General features: G+C 35.7%; 1 protein-coding gene across 50 annotated transcripts in view; it reads right to left on the bottom strand.

Annotated features, from left to right (window-relative positions):
- The window catches only part of ATP11B (ATPase phospholipid transporting 11B (putative)), a 143458-nt gene that overhangs the window by 48175 nt on the left and 79775 nt on the right, over positions 1–15508 (bottom strand). For 42 of the 50 annotated variants that reach the window (XR_002337765.2, XR_014824398.1, XR_014824406.1 and 39 more), the window contains 8 exons: positions 15093–15290; positions 12589–12813; positions 11265–11440; positions 10636–10704; positions 8903–8976; positions 8456–8559; positions 5286–5467; positions 3684–3887 (listed from right to left, as the gene is read on the bottom strand). Coding sequence is in view for 41 of the 50 variants with exons in the window: in XM_084990417.1 (XP_084846543.1) it covers positions 3684–3887; positions 5286–5467; positions 8456–8559; positions 8903–8976; positions 10636–10704; positions 11265–11440; positions 12589–12813; positions 15093–15290 (1232 nt within the window). In the remaining 9 variants the exon portion in view is untranslated. The remainder of the gene's footprint in view (positions 1–3683; positions 3888–5285; positions 5468–8455; positions 8560–8902; positions 8977–10635; positions 10705–11264; positions 11441–12588; positions 12814–15092; positions 15291–15508) is intronic. The other 8 variants (XR_014824405.1, XM_021069870.2, XM_021069877.2 and 5 more) reach the window with 1 other exon arrangement.

Genomic DNA, 15508 nt, shown 5'->3' with positions numbered 1-15508 from the left:
CGATTTGACCCCTAGCCTGGGAACCTCCATGTGCCGTGGGAGCGGCCCAAGAAATGGCAAAAAAAAAAAAAAAAAAAAGCAACAAGCTATAAAAATTAACATATATTGATAAATTTTAGTCTTGTAATATTTAAACAATATTTTCTATAAGTTAAAATGATGTCTTTCATAGTATGCCTAATAACTACTGTGTGGCACTATAACTAATAAGTGGTAAACAATTAACATTTACAACATAAACTTCTAAAAAATGTATATTTCTTTTATTAACTCTACCATATCTAAAATCAGCACCTACACTGACTGTCTTTCCTACTGGCTTAACTTTACTTAGCAACCTGTGCTGCCTCCAAAGCATTCAGCCTAAGCAGAGCCTCAGCACATGGCTTCATAAAGAGTAGTAGCCAAGGGTAAGAGAGATCAGATAAGTTTTCCTAGGAAATCTTTCTGAGGCACACTAAATTAGATATTCCTCTACAGAGGCTTCATAAATCACCATACCACCTCACAATCCATGGAATAACATTTATGAAATATGGAAAAGCACCTCACAGTTCTGGCATGCAGTAAAATAGCATCTGCTCATCTCTGTAGCTTCATGTCTCAGTACTTCCCACATCCTCTCCCATCGACACCATTCTACAGTCACACTTAACTACCATCAATTCCTTGAAAGAGTCTCTCTCAGCTCTGGGAATTTGCATATTGCTTCTTGGTGTTACTCTCTGACCAGCTTACATGTAATCTCAGGAGACAACATAGTCTTGAGTTCTAACATAGAGCTAGAGCTTAGTCTAGAGTTGTGCCTAAGCCAAGCTTCCCTCTCTGTCCACCCACAGCCCTCTGTTCTTGCCTCAGTTACAATTCAGTGATGATAGGTCTATGATGACAACATGATTTACTCCCGTTTTTCCTACACATTGTAAATATTCTGAGAATAAACAATACAACTTAAATGATTCTGTGCTCCAAATGCCTAGATAGGAGACAATTAATATGTGTAAAGAAATGGATATATACACAAAAGATTTCAAAGGCATGGGATTCTTTTGCTATATGTAAGATTTTTAGAACAGATACTTCCTAAAAGTCTATAAATCAAAATCTCATTGACATACACGGTTAACTCACAAAACATATTCCACCAAAAAGATGATATTTCTAAAATATAACATAAATTTCACATAGCAAGCCTAAAACTTATTTTAAGGTATAAACTTCATTTTATAACACAGCTTTTGTACAAAAAGGGAAGTGAACAATATCCACAATCTTTACAAATTCACTAAAAGTATATACATACATAGAAAACTTAAATATTATCATAAACAGATAAAAACTCTCTTTAGACTATTGTATTCTGTTATTAACCATATCTTATCACTTTCAGGATTGATTGATTGATTGATTGATTTGCTTTTTAGGGCCAAACCCAAGGCAGATGGACATGCCCAGGCTAGGGGTTGAAATCAGAGTTATAACTGCCAGCCCACACCACAGTCACAGCAATGCGGGATCTAAGCCAGGTCTACAACCCACACCACAGCTCATGGCAACACCAGATGCCTGACCCACTGAGCAAGGATACTAGTTGGATTTGTTTCTGCTGCACCTCAACAGGAACTCCCCACTTTCCGTATTTTTAAATGAACATTTATTATTTTTATAACCAGAAATAATATTTAAGAAGGCATATACAAAGCAAATGATTTCTACATTTTAGGGAGCAATTAATTTCTACATCTTAGGGAGTTTTTGACATTATGACACTTAAATATTTAAGCAGCACCAACAGTGTCATCATTGCTCCAAAACTGTAGTATAATTAACTAGATCAATCACCTTTTTAAATGCAAGCAAAGAACCTTCTGAGAGTTGTACTGTCTCTTTAAAACATTCCTTAGCAGCTCCTGCTGTGGCACAATGGACTGGCAGCATCTTGGGAGCACTGGGATGTAGGTTCAATCCCCAGCCCAGCATAATGGGTTAAGGATCCAGCGTTGCTGCAGCTTCGGTTTAGGTTGAAACTGTGGCCCAGATCTGATTCCTGGCCCCGGAGCTCCATATGCCACAGGGTGGCCAAAAATGAAAATAAATAAATCATTCCTTAAATAAGTTTTTCTTTGATGAAATCCAGAGTTTAGTACCACATCAACGCCTATGTAATAAACATAAATAAAGCACTGAACATACACTGACAACTGCAGCACTGTCTTTTTTTGTATTTGTTCTTCTGAATTAATATGATTAAGACTGCAAAGACAGGCACCTGAAGGACATCTAATATGCCTACATACAAGCAACCCTGATGCTTACACTGAATCACACCTAATTTGTTGTAAAAAATTAGACTGCATTAAATGGGTGTTCCTAAAGTTGATCTGCCTTAAAAAACAGATTTAGAGAAAAAGAGAATGAATTAAAACATAAATACTTATGAAATTATCTTTGAACAGTGAAAATGCAGATTAATTTCCCAGTTTCATCATGTGAACTTCATCAAGAGTTGGCAAATGTTTTCTATAAAGTGCCAGGAATAAACACTTCAATTTTAAGTTTTATGGGCCAGGAGGCTAATATGTAGGCACTTAGTTACAAGAGAAGAAACAAATTTTTACAAAAAATTTTTAAGTAAAAAATACAGTAAGTATAATTTTTAAAATAATAAAGTTTTATTTGGTGGGGGGAAGAACATTTTGATTAATTGGGGTTCAAAGTTAATGTTATCCATCTTCAAAATCAATTGCAACCTTGTTTATCTTTTGATGATCTGTATGAGTTTTACATTTTATTACAACAGAAAAATCAGTAATGAGATTTTATATTTCATTTTTGATGTCTTTTCAAACAGGTAGCATATTAAAGCATATTATCACTGAATAATAAACATGATGCTTTGCCATCCAACTTGACAATAAAATACAATAACTACTCCACTCTGCTTTAAGAGTGTAATGTTAAAAGTCTATTTTTCTTTTCATGCTTGAACATGATGAATAAATACTACTAATAAAAATATACTATTTGTCATATGGCAAAATGTGTGGCACAGAAAAAACTAATGAGTTATAACTATGTTACTGTGATTTGTAGTGTGTCAGGCAGCAGTGAGAAATGATAAAACCGCTTTATAAGGTCTCTGTTGCAATTATTCAACTGTGCTTTCACAGTGGAAAAGCCTTCCCTGATGTCATGTGAATGAACAAATGTGGCTCTGTTCCAGTAGAAGTTTACAGGGAGTGCCCATAATGGCTCAGCGGTAACGAATGTGCCTAGTGTCCATGAGGCCGCAGGTTCGATCCCTGGCCTTGCTCAGTGGGTTAAAGATCTGGTGTTGTCATGAGCTATGGTGTGGGTCTCAGATGTGGCTCGGATCTGGTGTTGCTGTGGCTGTGGTATAGGCTGGCAGCTACAGCTCCAATTCTACCCCTAGTCTGGGAACCTCCATATACCACAGGTGCGGCCCTAAAAAGACAAAACAAAAAAAAACTTTACAGACACTGAAATTTGAATATCATATGATTTTCACTCCACGAAATATTACTGTTTGACTTCTTCATTCATTAAAAAAAACGTAAAATATTTTGAACTCATGGGCTGTAAAAAAGGGCAGTGGGCTGTATTTGGACCCATGGACCATAGCTTGGTGACCAACTCCATGATCTAGATAATTATATTCTTACCTTCTGGCAAGCTGCCTCAATTTTTCAGCACATTCACTGTCTGATTTCTGGTTTATAAGTTCAAGAATGTTCATTGTTCTGTGAAAATGTCCACATGATAGACTCACACTAACAGCTGTTTCATGTTTATCTCCAGTAAGTACCCACACTTTGATACCAGCCATTCTCAATGCTTCAATAGTTTCTCGAACTTTATCTTGTAGTCTGAAAATAAAAGAGGCAAAATTAGTAATAGAAAATACTTTTTTGACCGTATTTTAAATATAAACCAAGTACAAGTAAGGTAAATTCTCAACACCTTAATCTAGGAATGTCATATAATATAGCTGAATTTTATTTTTCACATTAGGGTAGTGATCAGGTACCTGGCTAATATAAAAACTATAACTTCATAGTTTAAGAATCTATCTTTGAGAGTTCCTGCCATGGCACAGTTGGGAAAGAATCCGACTATAGTAGCTTGGGTCACCGCAGAAGTGTGGGTTCCATTCCCAGCCTGGTGCAGTGGGTTAAAGCTTCTGGTGTAGGCTGTAGCTGTAGCTCAGTTTCAATTCCTGGCTCGGGAACTTCCAGATTCTGTGGGTATGGCCATAAAATTAAAAAAAAATTTAAAAAAGAATATACCTTCAAAGTCGATTTTTATAGAACCAACTAACTCTACAGAATGCCTTAAATGTCAAGTAAGATTTTCTCTCTTATTGGTAAGAAAATCTCTCATCTCAGTAGTTCAAAAATTAGACTGTAGACAATACAGGTTTATATAACCTCAGGTGAGTCTCAGAAATCTCATGAGGACTACTGAAAAGTAAATGAAAACCTAGATTTTAAAAAATCCAAGCATCCTAAGATCTAGGGGGTAGAGAAAAACACAACAATAGATTATACTGTAGAATTCAACTTAATTCAAGAAACTGTGAAACACACATTGAGAGAGGAACAAAAGCAAAGAATAAGTAGATCTCTAGGCATTCACAGGCTGACAGAGGAGAAAGTCTTCAAATCATTATAATACACTGCCACAAGGATAATGGAATTATCTACAAAAGAAGACTTTCCAAAGAATATTTTTAATCCTATCAGGGGTTAGGAAAGGTCTTTCTGGAGTGCAGATAATATATGAATTATACTTTGTCAATAAATATTCAAAAATGGATAAGGGAAGAATGATCCAGGCAGAAGGCACAGCCTTATCAAGGAAAAAAGGCACAAAATAGAATAGTTTAAACTACAGTTGTTGTTCCAAGAACTATAGACAGTTTGGTACTGTGGAAATGTAAAGTAGAAGGGGGCAGTGGAAGGAGGTAAGCTGGATAATTAAGCTAGTGCTTAAGATCTTTGTATGGCACACTGAACAGTACTGTAAAAATTCAAGCATAAAGGCAAAACTATAAATGGCTAGATTCTTTCAACTACTTCAGGTATCTGGCTAGAACAAAAATTACACATATGGACTGCTAAAAATTAAGGTTTTAACTCTATTTTGATTTTAAATATATTAAGTTATTATAAAGTGTTAATAAATGGAATTTGTCATAAACGAGAAACATTTGGCTAGAACAATTCTTATGAGAGAAAAATGATACTGCCTGATCTGATACTTACTTGTCTTCTACTGCTGTAGCTCCCAGTAATATCAGGTCTTTCTCTATGAACTGGAAAACATCTGCCAATTTCTCTTCCCGTTGCTGCAAGGCAGTCCTCGCTTCAAATAGGCGTCGATCTATTTCCTCATACTCTTTAGATGTAAATCGTCTATAGGCCATACACAGAGTTCTTAGCCCTTTCTAAAACAAAAAAATTATAAACAAAAATTGAACAAAAATAACTAATGGGGAATTAAGAAGTCATTGAAATAAACTGAGGACCCCATTAGCAAAAATCACTTATAAATAATTTTAAAAGTACTATCATTTAATGATAGGAAATAGACTGTTACAAAATCCTAGTCATCTGGGTTACACGACACAAATGACATCATAGCCTCTTTCTTTTTTGTCATTTTAGGGCCACACCTGTGAGATATTGAAGTTTCCAGGCTAGGAGTTGAATCGGAGCTGTAGCTGCCAGCCTTCGCCACAGCCACAGACACATGGGAGCTGAAACGTGTCTGCGACCTACACCACAGCTTCACCATAGCCACACAACACCGGATCCTTAACCCACTAAGCGAGGCCAGGGATTGAACCCACATCCTCATGGATACTAGTCTGAATTGTTACTGCGGAGCCACAACAGGAACTTCTCATAGCTCTTAATTTCCGATGAGTTTTTAAAAAGTTGCTCAAAATATTTAAGGTCATTGAATTGTAAAACATTACAGAGCTTAGACAAGATAATAAAGATGATCTATCTGTGATTTTAAAACCATTTTACCTGGAAAGACAGAAGTTCTACAATGTTACCTACGAGATTGTCAAGAGAGGCATCCACTTTTATCTACTTTTTAAGAATTTTTTGTTGGAGTTCCCTTGTGGCACAGAAGGTCAAAGACCTGGTGTTGTCACTGCAGTGGCTCAGGTCACTGCTGTGGTGTGGGTCTGATCCCTAGCTCAAGAACTTCCACATGCTGTGGGCATCACAAAAAAATAAAAAAAGGAATTTTTTTTTTTTTTTTTAAGCAGAGGGGACTATAATTTCCTGAAGATTCATGGTATGTCAAACTCATAATTCAAATAATGAAGCCTGTAAGATGGTCATAATCAAACAACCAATAATCTAGAAGCATTGAATAATTTAAAATTGTATCATTATATCTTTGCTGGTGAATTAGAAGTACACAAAACTTAGGATATTATATTTGATTATTTGTTTCTACTAGGTGCAAACTTTTATTATGATGTTAATATCTGAAAGCTGCTATCTAAACCTGAAAGCTAGAGTTCCTGTTGTGGTGAAGGGGAAACGAATCTGACTAGGATCCATGAGGTTGTGGGTTTGATCCCTGGCCTCGCTCAGTGGGTTAAGGATCCGGCATTGCTATGAGCTGTGGTGTAGGTCCCAGCTGAAGCTTGGATCTGATGTTGCTGTGGCTGTGGTGTAGGCCAGCAGCTGTAGCTCTAATTTAACCCCTAGCCTGGGAACTTCCCTATGCTATGGGTGTGGCCCTAAAAAAAAAAAAAAAAAAAATCAAAAACAAAAAACCAAAACCAAACTAAATCTGAAAGCTTATAAAAGTTCTTTTTCCGAGTGTTCTCTGGTGGTCTAGCGGTTGGGACTCAGTGCTTTTACTACTGTGGCTTGGGTTCAATCCCTGGCCTAGGAACTGAGATCCCACATCAAGCTGCTGCATGTTGTGGCCGAGAAGAAAAAAGTTTTGTTTGTTTTTTTTTTTTCAATACATTTTCCTCAGAAAATAGCAAAATAAATGTTCTATAACAGGAGTTGGACAAGGTAGGTTTTAAAGTACTATATGACACTATTTAGCAGATTTCTAAATATTGACATTCCTTGATTTACAAATGACCTACACCTATAAACACCTGTTTCTTTTAAGTAAAAGGGACCACTAGTGTTATTAACATATGAAATTCATTCATTCATTCTATAATAAACTTTTATTGAGTGTAAACTTACAGACCAGCATTGTTCAGGATAGTAAAAGGACAGAAAAGTACAACAATGTCTTTTCTTGTCAATGACTTTATAGTGTGGTAAATGAACTAGACCATAAACAAAGAATGGGTGAAAAGAAATATAAGCAAGCAAAGGAGTCAGGTGAACTAAGTATGGAGCACACATTTACAGAAATGAGAGATCATGAGGTCCTAAGACTGACAGAGAGCTGCTTAATAATATTCCTCTTCACATGGATTGTAGCACTTTGTTTTTTTTAAGATACTCTGACACTCTTTTATTAAGGACAGAATTCACATGCCATAGTTCACCTTAAAGACTACAATTCAGTGGTCTTTAGTGTACTCATTATTACTACTTCTAGATCACTTCACCACCTCTAAAAGGAATTCCATATCCATTAGCAAACACTTTCCTTTCTTTTCTCCCTTCCTCCAGCTCCTGGCAACCACTAATCTGCCTTCTGGCTCTGTGAATTTGCTTGTTCTGGATAATTCATATAAATGAATATGGGGCCCTTTGTGACTAGCTCCTTATACTGAGCAAACTTTTCAAAGTTTATCCATGATGGTGCATATATCAATATTTCATTCCTTTTAATGGCCAAATAACATTCCATTATATGGATATGACACATTGTTTAATCCATTCATCAGTTGGTGGACATTTGGGTGTTTCCATTTTTTTGGCTATTAGGAATAATGCTGCTAAGAATATTTCTGCACAAGTTTTTGTGTGGACTTATGTTTTCAACAATCTTATTTCACCTAGGAGTGAAATTACTGGGTCATACAGTAATTCTATATTACCCTATGCTCTATGAGGATCTGTTAAATTATTTTCTAAAGTAGCTGTATCATTTATATTCCCATCAGTAATGTATGAGGGGATCCAGTTTGTACACATCCATGGAATTTTTGTACACCTCCCTTTTTAATACAGCAATTTGAGTGGTGCTTGCAGCCATAAGTACTCTATATAAATACATGACAGATTCAAATAGAAGACATATTTCAGCAGGTTAAAAGTAATTTTTTAATAAAAGAATGAGGAGCTAACATGTAATGTAACTGAAACTGCAGAATTTCTATAATACTTGATAAAATACTAATGTAAAAATGAAACCTCAAATCTTTCATATATATGAAAGCATTTTTTTTCATTTTAGCATTTTTGAAATAAGAGAAATCTGCACTTACCAAAGCAAATTCATCTACATGAATTCTGGTTTTTTCTATTTCTCCACCTATACATTGAGGGAGAATTGATGATTCAGCTCCTTTAGCAAATAATAGTTTCTCACCTAAAAAGAAAAATGAATTATCAAGCTCTTAATATTAAAAAATAAAAATTCATGGAGTTCCCATCATGGCTCAGTGGTTAACGAATCCGACTAGGAACCATGAGGTTGCAGGTTCGATCCCTGGCCTTGCTCAGTGGGTTAAGGATCTGGTGCTGCCGTGAGCCGTGGTGCAGGTCACAGATGTGGCTCAGATCCTGTGTTGCCATGGCTCTGTCATAGGTTGGCAGCTACAGCTCCAATTAGACCCTTAGCCTGAGAACCTCCATATGACGCAGGAGCAGCCCTAGAAAGGGCAAAAAGCCAAAAAAAAAAAAAAAAGGAAAGGAAAGTTTAGATTGGTTACCTGAAGGTGCCTGAACAATTACACTCATTCTTCTGCGATCTGAATCAAATTCCAGAATATGAAGCAGTTTGTACCTAAGGGAACAAAAAAGATAAGAAAGATAAAATCTTTACTTCTTAAAATAATACTAAGGGAATATTTAGAAAGAATCTCTAAAAGGATAAAAATGGTTAATTCAGGACAATTAATTAATCTCAACCACATTTTTCAAGATGATAGATATATAACACAACAAAACAAGATAGAAAAAGAAGGAACTGACATTTATTAAGTACTTGTCAAATGCTATGTACTTTAAATACCTTATTTATTTTTTTAAATTTATTTTTTGTCTTTTTAGGGTCACACCCACAGCATACGGAGTTCCCAGGCTAGGGGTTGAATCAGAGATGTAGCTGCAGGCCTACACCACAGCAATGCTGGATCCAAGTCGAATCTATGACCTACACCACAGCCCACTGAGAAAGGCCAAGGATCGAACTAACGTCTTCATGGATACTAGCTCAGCTGGTTACTGCTGAACCACCAGGGGAACTCCCCTTATGTTATTTACTACCCATGAGAACCCAAGGAGGTAAGTCTTTACAAATGAAGACTATTAAATTCAGAAGAATATACTAATTTGCCTCAAGTCAAGTAAGATTTTGAGTGGCAGAACAAGGATTGGAATCCAGATCTGCCCAGCTTCATGTTTTTCTCACTAAAAAAGGTGACTAATTCTCAACCTTTTTTTCTGCCCAAACATACATGAGAAATACAGACACTCGCATTAATAACAGAGGCTCATTACAGTAGTGATTCTGAACCTAAGACAGGTATGTGTATGCAGGTGGGGGGAACAAAGGCCTCCTAGGGAGCTGTAAAAGAATTTGTGTAGATGGGTCAGGTGTGGCTTGAAAAATCTTCTGGATGAATTTACACAATGATGTAATATGGAATGTTTTACACATCTCAAAGAAAAACACTGAGTAGAAATATGGTTTTTAAGTTGATAAAATGAGCTAGGCTCCCAGATGAAAGTAGCCAAAGTGGGCACTATTTGGTTCAGAAAAGCATTAGTCTGGAAAAGCACAGGTATAGTTGAGATAGGATTGGAATTGCTAAAACCACAAAAGGTATGATTATAATAAGAATGGACTAATTTTTCAAACAGTAGAAATACTAGAAATAAGATAGCAGTTGCTTGATGTTTGAAAGACAAAAATCATAGGAAAGATAAAGAATTTTTCTTTAGTGAATATAAACTTATGATACTCATTACCCCGAGTATATAAAAATAAACACATAAGTAAATTCAAGAACCATTAAGCTAAAATACAGATGAAAGATTCAGAGCATAATATTTTTATTTTTTGGCCACACACATGGCATGTGGAAGTTCCCAGGCCAGAGACTGAACCTGTGCCACAGCAGCAACCCGAGCCACAGCAGTGAGAATGCTGGACCCTTAGCCTACTGAGCCACCAGGAAACATATTGCTATTACTGTGGAATATGGGTCAGTAAATGTTTTTCTCTAAGGTGCCAGACAGTAAATACTTCAGGCTTTGAAGGGCATATATGGTCTTGGCATTTTTTTTATTTGTTTTTGCAAACACTTTAAATATGTAACTTACTTTGCAGGCTGTACAAAAACAGGCTATAGGCCAGATTTGGCTTCTGGGTCATTGTTTACCAACTTGTTCTACAGTAAAAACTTAATATACAGAAAAGTACAATACAGAAAAAAATTACCTTTCCAGTTTTCCAAGTGTTTTAACTTCCATAGTTTCTTCAGAGTTGCCAATAAATACAATGCCAAATCTAGGGATTAAAGAAAAAGAAATATAAGATTTAAAGGATGATATTTCATATTTTACGATCTAACTAATAAAAATGTTTAAATAAAAGTTTAAGATGTATTTTAAAGTTTTTTTTTTTTTTTGAGTATAGTATTCTTTTTTTTGGCTGCACCTGCAGCATGTGGAAGTTCCTGGGCCAGGGATTGAACCTGAGCCTGAACCACAGTAGTGGCAATGCTGGATCCTTAACCCTTTGTGGCACACACAAGGGAATTTCCTAGTACAGCATTATTTTTAAGAACTTGAAGGATCAGAGTACATCTAAAACAATATATACACAATAATTTCTCACAAATCATATTCATATTTCATAGTAACCAGACTTTCAGAGAGCTCTTCAAAATATGATTTAATGTAAGCTTAACAAAATTAATGACACATCTCAAATTCCCATTTAAAATAATTCCCACATAAAATAATGTATTTATGAATTTTGTCTTAGAATTTATAATTATTTTCTAGTATTTTCACATTTACTTAAAAGGTATTTTTCTGACAATTTGAAAATCAGACTTGAACTACCTTGCAGCAGCTTCCACTAGAGCCTTTTCATCTGGTGAAGATGCATAGTACTCCAACTGGGAGGAAGCAAAGTTGGATTGCCAGGGACCATCACCAATGCCGTCAGTCTGAACACTGCTAATCTGCACAGTGTGACAGAGACTCACTGCTTTAAAGAAGAGATCATGCTCTTTAATCTGTAGAAACATAATTAACATCCATAATAAAAATGCCAATACCAAGTAACACTTAGGAAACTAGACACAAAATTCTAAAAATTGCCAATAATAATAATTTGACAAACTAAGATATAAAACAAGAGTGCTATATATATATATATATATATATTTTTTTTTTTTTTTTTTACGGCTGCACCCATAGCATATGGAAGTTGCCAGGCTAGGGATTGAATTGGAGCTACAGCTGCTGGCCTGCACCACAGCCTCAGCAATGTGGGATCTGAGCCTCGTCCACAACCTACACCACGGCTCACAGCAACGCTGGTTCCCTGACCCACTGAGCAAGCCAGGGATCAAACCCACATCCTCATGGATACTAGTCAGATTCGTTCTGCTGTGTCACAACGGGAACTCCTGAGTGTTAATAATTTTGAATTGCATATATAATACCTGGTTGCCTCTAATTCCAAAGAGTAAAATATCACATTTGCTTTATGACCCTTTAACATATGAATATCTTTTTAGGAGGTATAACCAAACTGCAGTTAAGGGTGAAAACTCTTTTGTGGAAGAATTGAGATATCAAAAGGTACTGAATAAATTTAAGCTCTATTCCTTAGCAAACCCTTCTTTACTTCAAGACAGAAAGAGCGTTCCTTAACGTAGTCCCATTTAAACACCCAGAGAACTGGAGTTCCCATCGTGGCTCAGCAAAAACAAATCTGACTAGTGTCCATGAAGACGAAGGTTCCATCCCTGGACTCGCTCAGTGGGTTAATGATCTCGTGTTGCCGTGAGCTGTGGTGCAGGCTGCAGACGCGGTTCGGATCCCATGTTGCTGTGGCTATGGTGTAGGCAGGCAACTAGAGTTCTAATTCAACACCTGGCCTGGGAACCTCCATGTGCCATGGGTGTGGCCATTAAAAAAAAGACAATAAATAAATGAATAAATAAATAACCAGATAACTAAAGTAGATATATATTAAGTGACAAGTTAAGCTGGCTTATGACCATATATATATCTCAGTACTGAATTAAAGGATAAACATTTCAAGTGGACATTCCTGTTCCACTAACACTTAAACATTTTCTCCTACAACTCACCAACTACCAAAGAGTTACTATTTTAAATGAAACTCTTATTTATTAATTTAAAAATTGCTTACCAGTTCAGTGTCATTTTCAGGACTGGTTCTAAAAGAGGAACTGGTTGCAAGATGGGATATACTACTAAAATAAGATGAGTTTCCTTCTAAAGAGTCTGGTGTTGGTCCTTCGGATACAAGTCTACCATTCATTTCTTGGTATTTTACACCATTAATTGAACATTCACGAAACTGCATCTCATTTTCTGTCAGTGTACCAGTTTTATCTGTAAACACATATTCCACCTAGAGAAAACAAAAATAAACAAAAAAACAAATCTCTGAGTTCAGGGTCTTATGTTAAACAAAAATCTTTGTCTCCTGAAGTTATTTACCTATTAATACTGATATAATGATATTGAGAGTCTTAAAATCCAAGCACAAGCAAATAAAGACGCCAACAAAAGAGATTAACACAAAACATTTAAAATCTACATATACTTTGAAGTTTGTGGCATCTTTAGGTTCATGTTCATCTATAGTATTGACTGATATGTGGCATTAGTACTTCTTTTCTATCTTCTGGATAAAGTATTTTTACATAGTAGGAATCAAGAATAAACTTTGAGGAGTTCCTGTTGTGACTCAGTGGAAACGAATCTAATATCCATTAGGACAGAGGTTCGACCCCTGGCCTCACTCAGTGGGTTAAGGATCCAGTTGTTGCAAGGAGCTGTGGTGGAGGTTGCAGCCTCAGCTCAGATCCCACATTGCTGTGGCTCTGGTGAAGGCCAGCAGCTACAGTTTTGATTAGACCCCTAGCCCCATATGCTGCGGCAGCAGCAGCCCCAAGAAATGGCAAAAAGACCAAAAAGACCAAAAAAAAAAAAAAAAAAAAAAAAAAATATATATATATATATATATATATAAATGTTAATAGGAATAAAAGAAATCAAGATAGGTAGAAAAACAAAGTTCACCAATTATCCCAGAAAGCAGATTATATAAACAAACAAGGACATGAAAACTGAAAGTCAAAAAAAAAGTAAAGAATCAGATAAATGGTCTGACAACCAAATTAATACATTTCAAAAAGAAAATCCCACAAACATAAAAAGACATGTTAGCAAAGAAATTATGTAAGAAAAATCCCTAGATTTGAAGGACGTATTTCTAGACTAAAATGGCTCACAGAGTTCACTGCCCAAAGAAGACGACTCACACCAAGATACATCATCACAAAATTTTAGAATCACTGCATAAAGATAAGATGCTAAATACTTAACACTTCCAGAGATAAAACAATAGTTCACACATAAAGAACTGGAAATCAGGAGTTCCCACTGTGGCACAGTGGAAACAAATCCAACTAGCATCCAAGAGGAAGTGGGTTCAATCCCAGGCCTCGCTCAGTAGGCCAGAAATCCAGGATTGCCGGGAGCTGTGGTGTAGGTCACAGAGGTGTCTTGGATCCTGCAGTTCTGTGGCTGTGGGGTAGGCTGGAAGCTATAGCTCCAATTGACCCTTAGCCTGGGGACTTCAATATGCAACAGATGTGGCCCTAAAAAGAAAAAAAAAAAAAGAACTAGAAATCAGAATGACACTGGATTTCCTAACAGAAATATCAGAAGGTAGAGAAAAAGAAAACGGATAAATGCTTTTCAAATTCTGAGGAAAAATAATTTCCAACCTGAGATGTGTTATCCAGTTAAATTATTAATTAAATGTAAAAAGGAAACAAAGATATTTTCAGATATGGAAAGTGTCAAAATATTTCTCTCTTATGCATCCTTTTTCAGGAAGTTATAAGATGTGTTCCACCAAACTATGAGAATAAGCCATAGGTGGGAGGACCTGGGATCCAGAAGACAGGAAATCCAAAAGAGGGGGAGGCAAAGGAATTTCCAGGTGATGGAAAAGGAAGTCTAAAGCGACAGTTGAGAAGTAGGCCCAGAAGTCCAAATTGAAGCAGAAAGCTTACAGGCTTCAAAAGAGAAAGTGAGCAAGAGCACAAGAAAGAGAAAGGAAATCCTAGATTATCTGGTGTGTTTGAATATGCAGACAGCTGTTTACTATTCAGAGATTTGTGTGTGGTATACAAAAATTAAGCAAATGAAAAAAACAGAGCAATTAACTCTAGCAAAAACAAAATATATAAGAAAACATAATTACAATATTATAGGGCACATATAAAGAACCAGAAATTAGTAAACAATACCAAAACAGTCATAATAATGTCAGTAAATAAATAATTATTAAATTCCAAAGTGTGACTTTACATTATTGAGGGGCCATGAGGAGGCAAAGTGGTATGTGTGGGAGAGCAGCAGTGGAAAAGTTCTACCTTTATATTCCATAGTAAATAATATCTTACATTTAAAAATCAGGAAAGAATACTGTACAGAAATACAGTAAAATGATAAAATAAATGGCTTAAGATTTTAAAATGGGAAACAACAGATTAGGTATAGAGCAAAAAAAATAGGTCTGTTTTCTGGAATATACCTTGCAATATTTTATTAGTCTTTGTACACGTATTGTTTTGATAAAAATAACAAATTAGAAAAAAAAAGGATCATTTTTACCTGTCCAAGTTCTTCATTCAAATCAGAAGTATTGACATGAGCTTTCTGATCTGATTCTTCATGATAGAGATCAAGATCCCAGCCAATAAAAAATGATCCAAGAAATTTCTGCATTTCGACTGTCACATATAATGAAATTGGAATGATGAAATTGTAGAGTACCAAAAAAGCAAGGAAGTCTGAAATAAATTTCAGAATCTAGGGGGAAAAATGTTTGATAAGAAAATATATGAGAATTTCTCCACTATTACTAAAGTAAATTATCACTTTCATATTTAAACAGACCATCAATTATATTCTGAAATAGAATAGTCTCATGAATTGAAATCCATTAACTGAACAGTCTTTTTAATATATTCCTTTTGGTTATTTTATTTTTTGCTTTTTAGGTCCACACTCCTGGCATATGGAAGTTC

Source organism: Sus scrofa, chromosome 13, assembly GCF_054392235.1.
Source record: "Sus scrofa isolate SSC_HxYL_T2T_F1_AM1 chromosome 13, Sscrofa_HxYL_maternal_Yorkshire_Landrace_v2.0, whole genome shotgun sequence".
NCBI lineage: Eukaryota > Metazoa > Chordata > Mammalia > Artiodactyla > Suidae > Sus > Sus scrofa.
The sequence above is the reverse complement of the archived record's forward strand: the minus strand, read 5'-3'. Positions and strand labels throughout refer to the sequence as shown.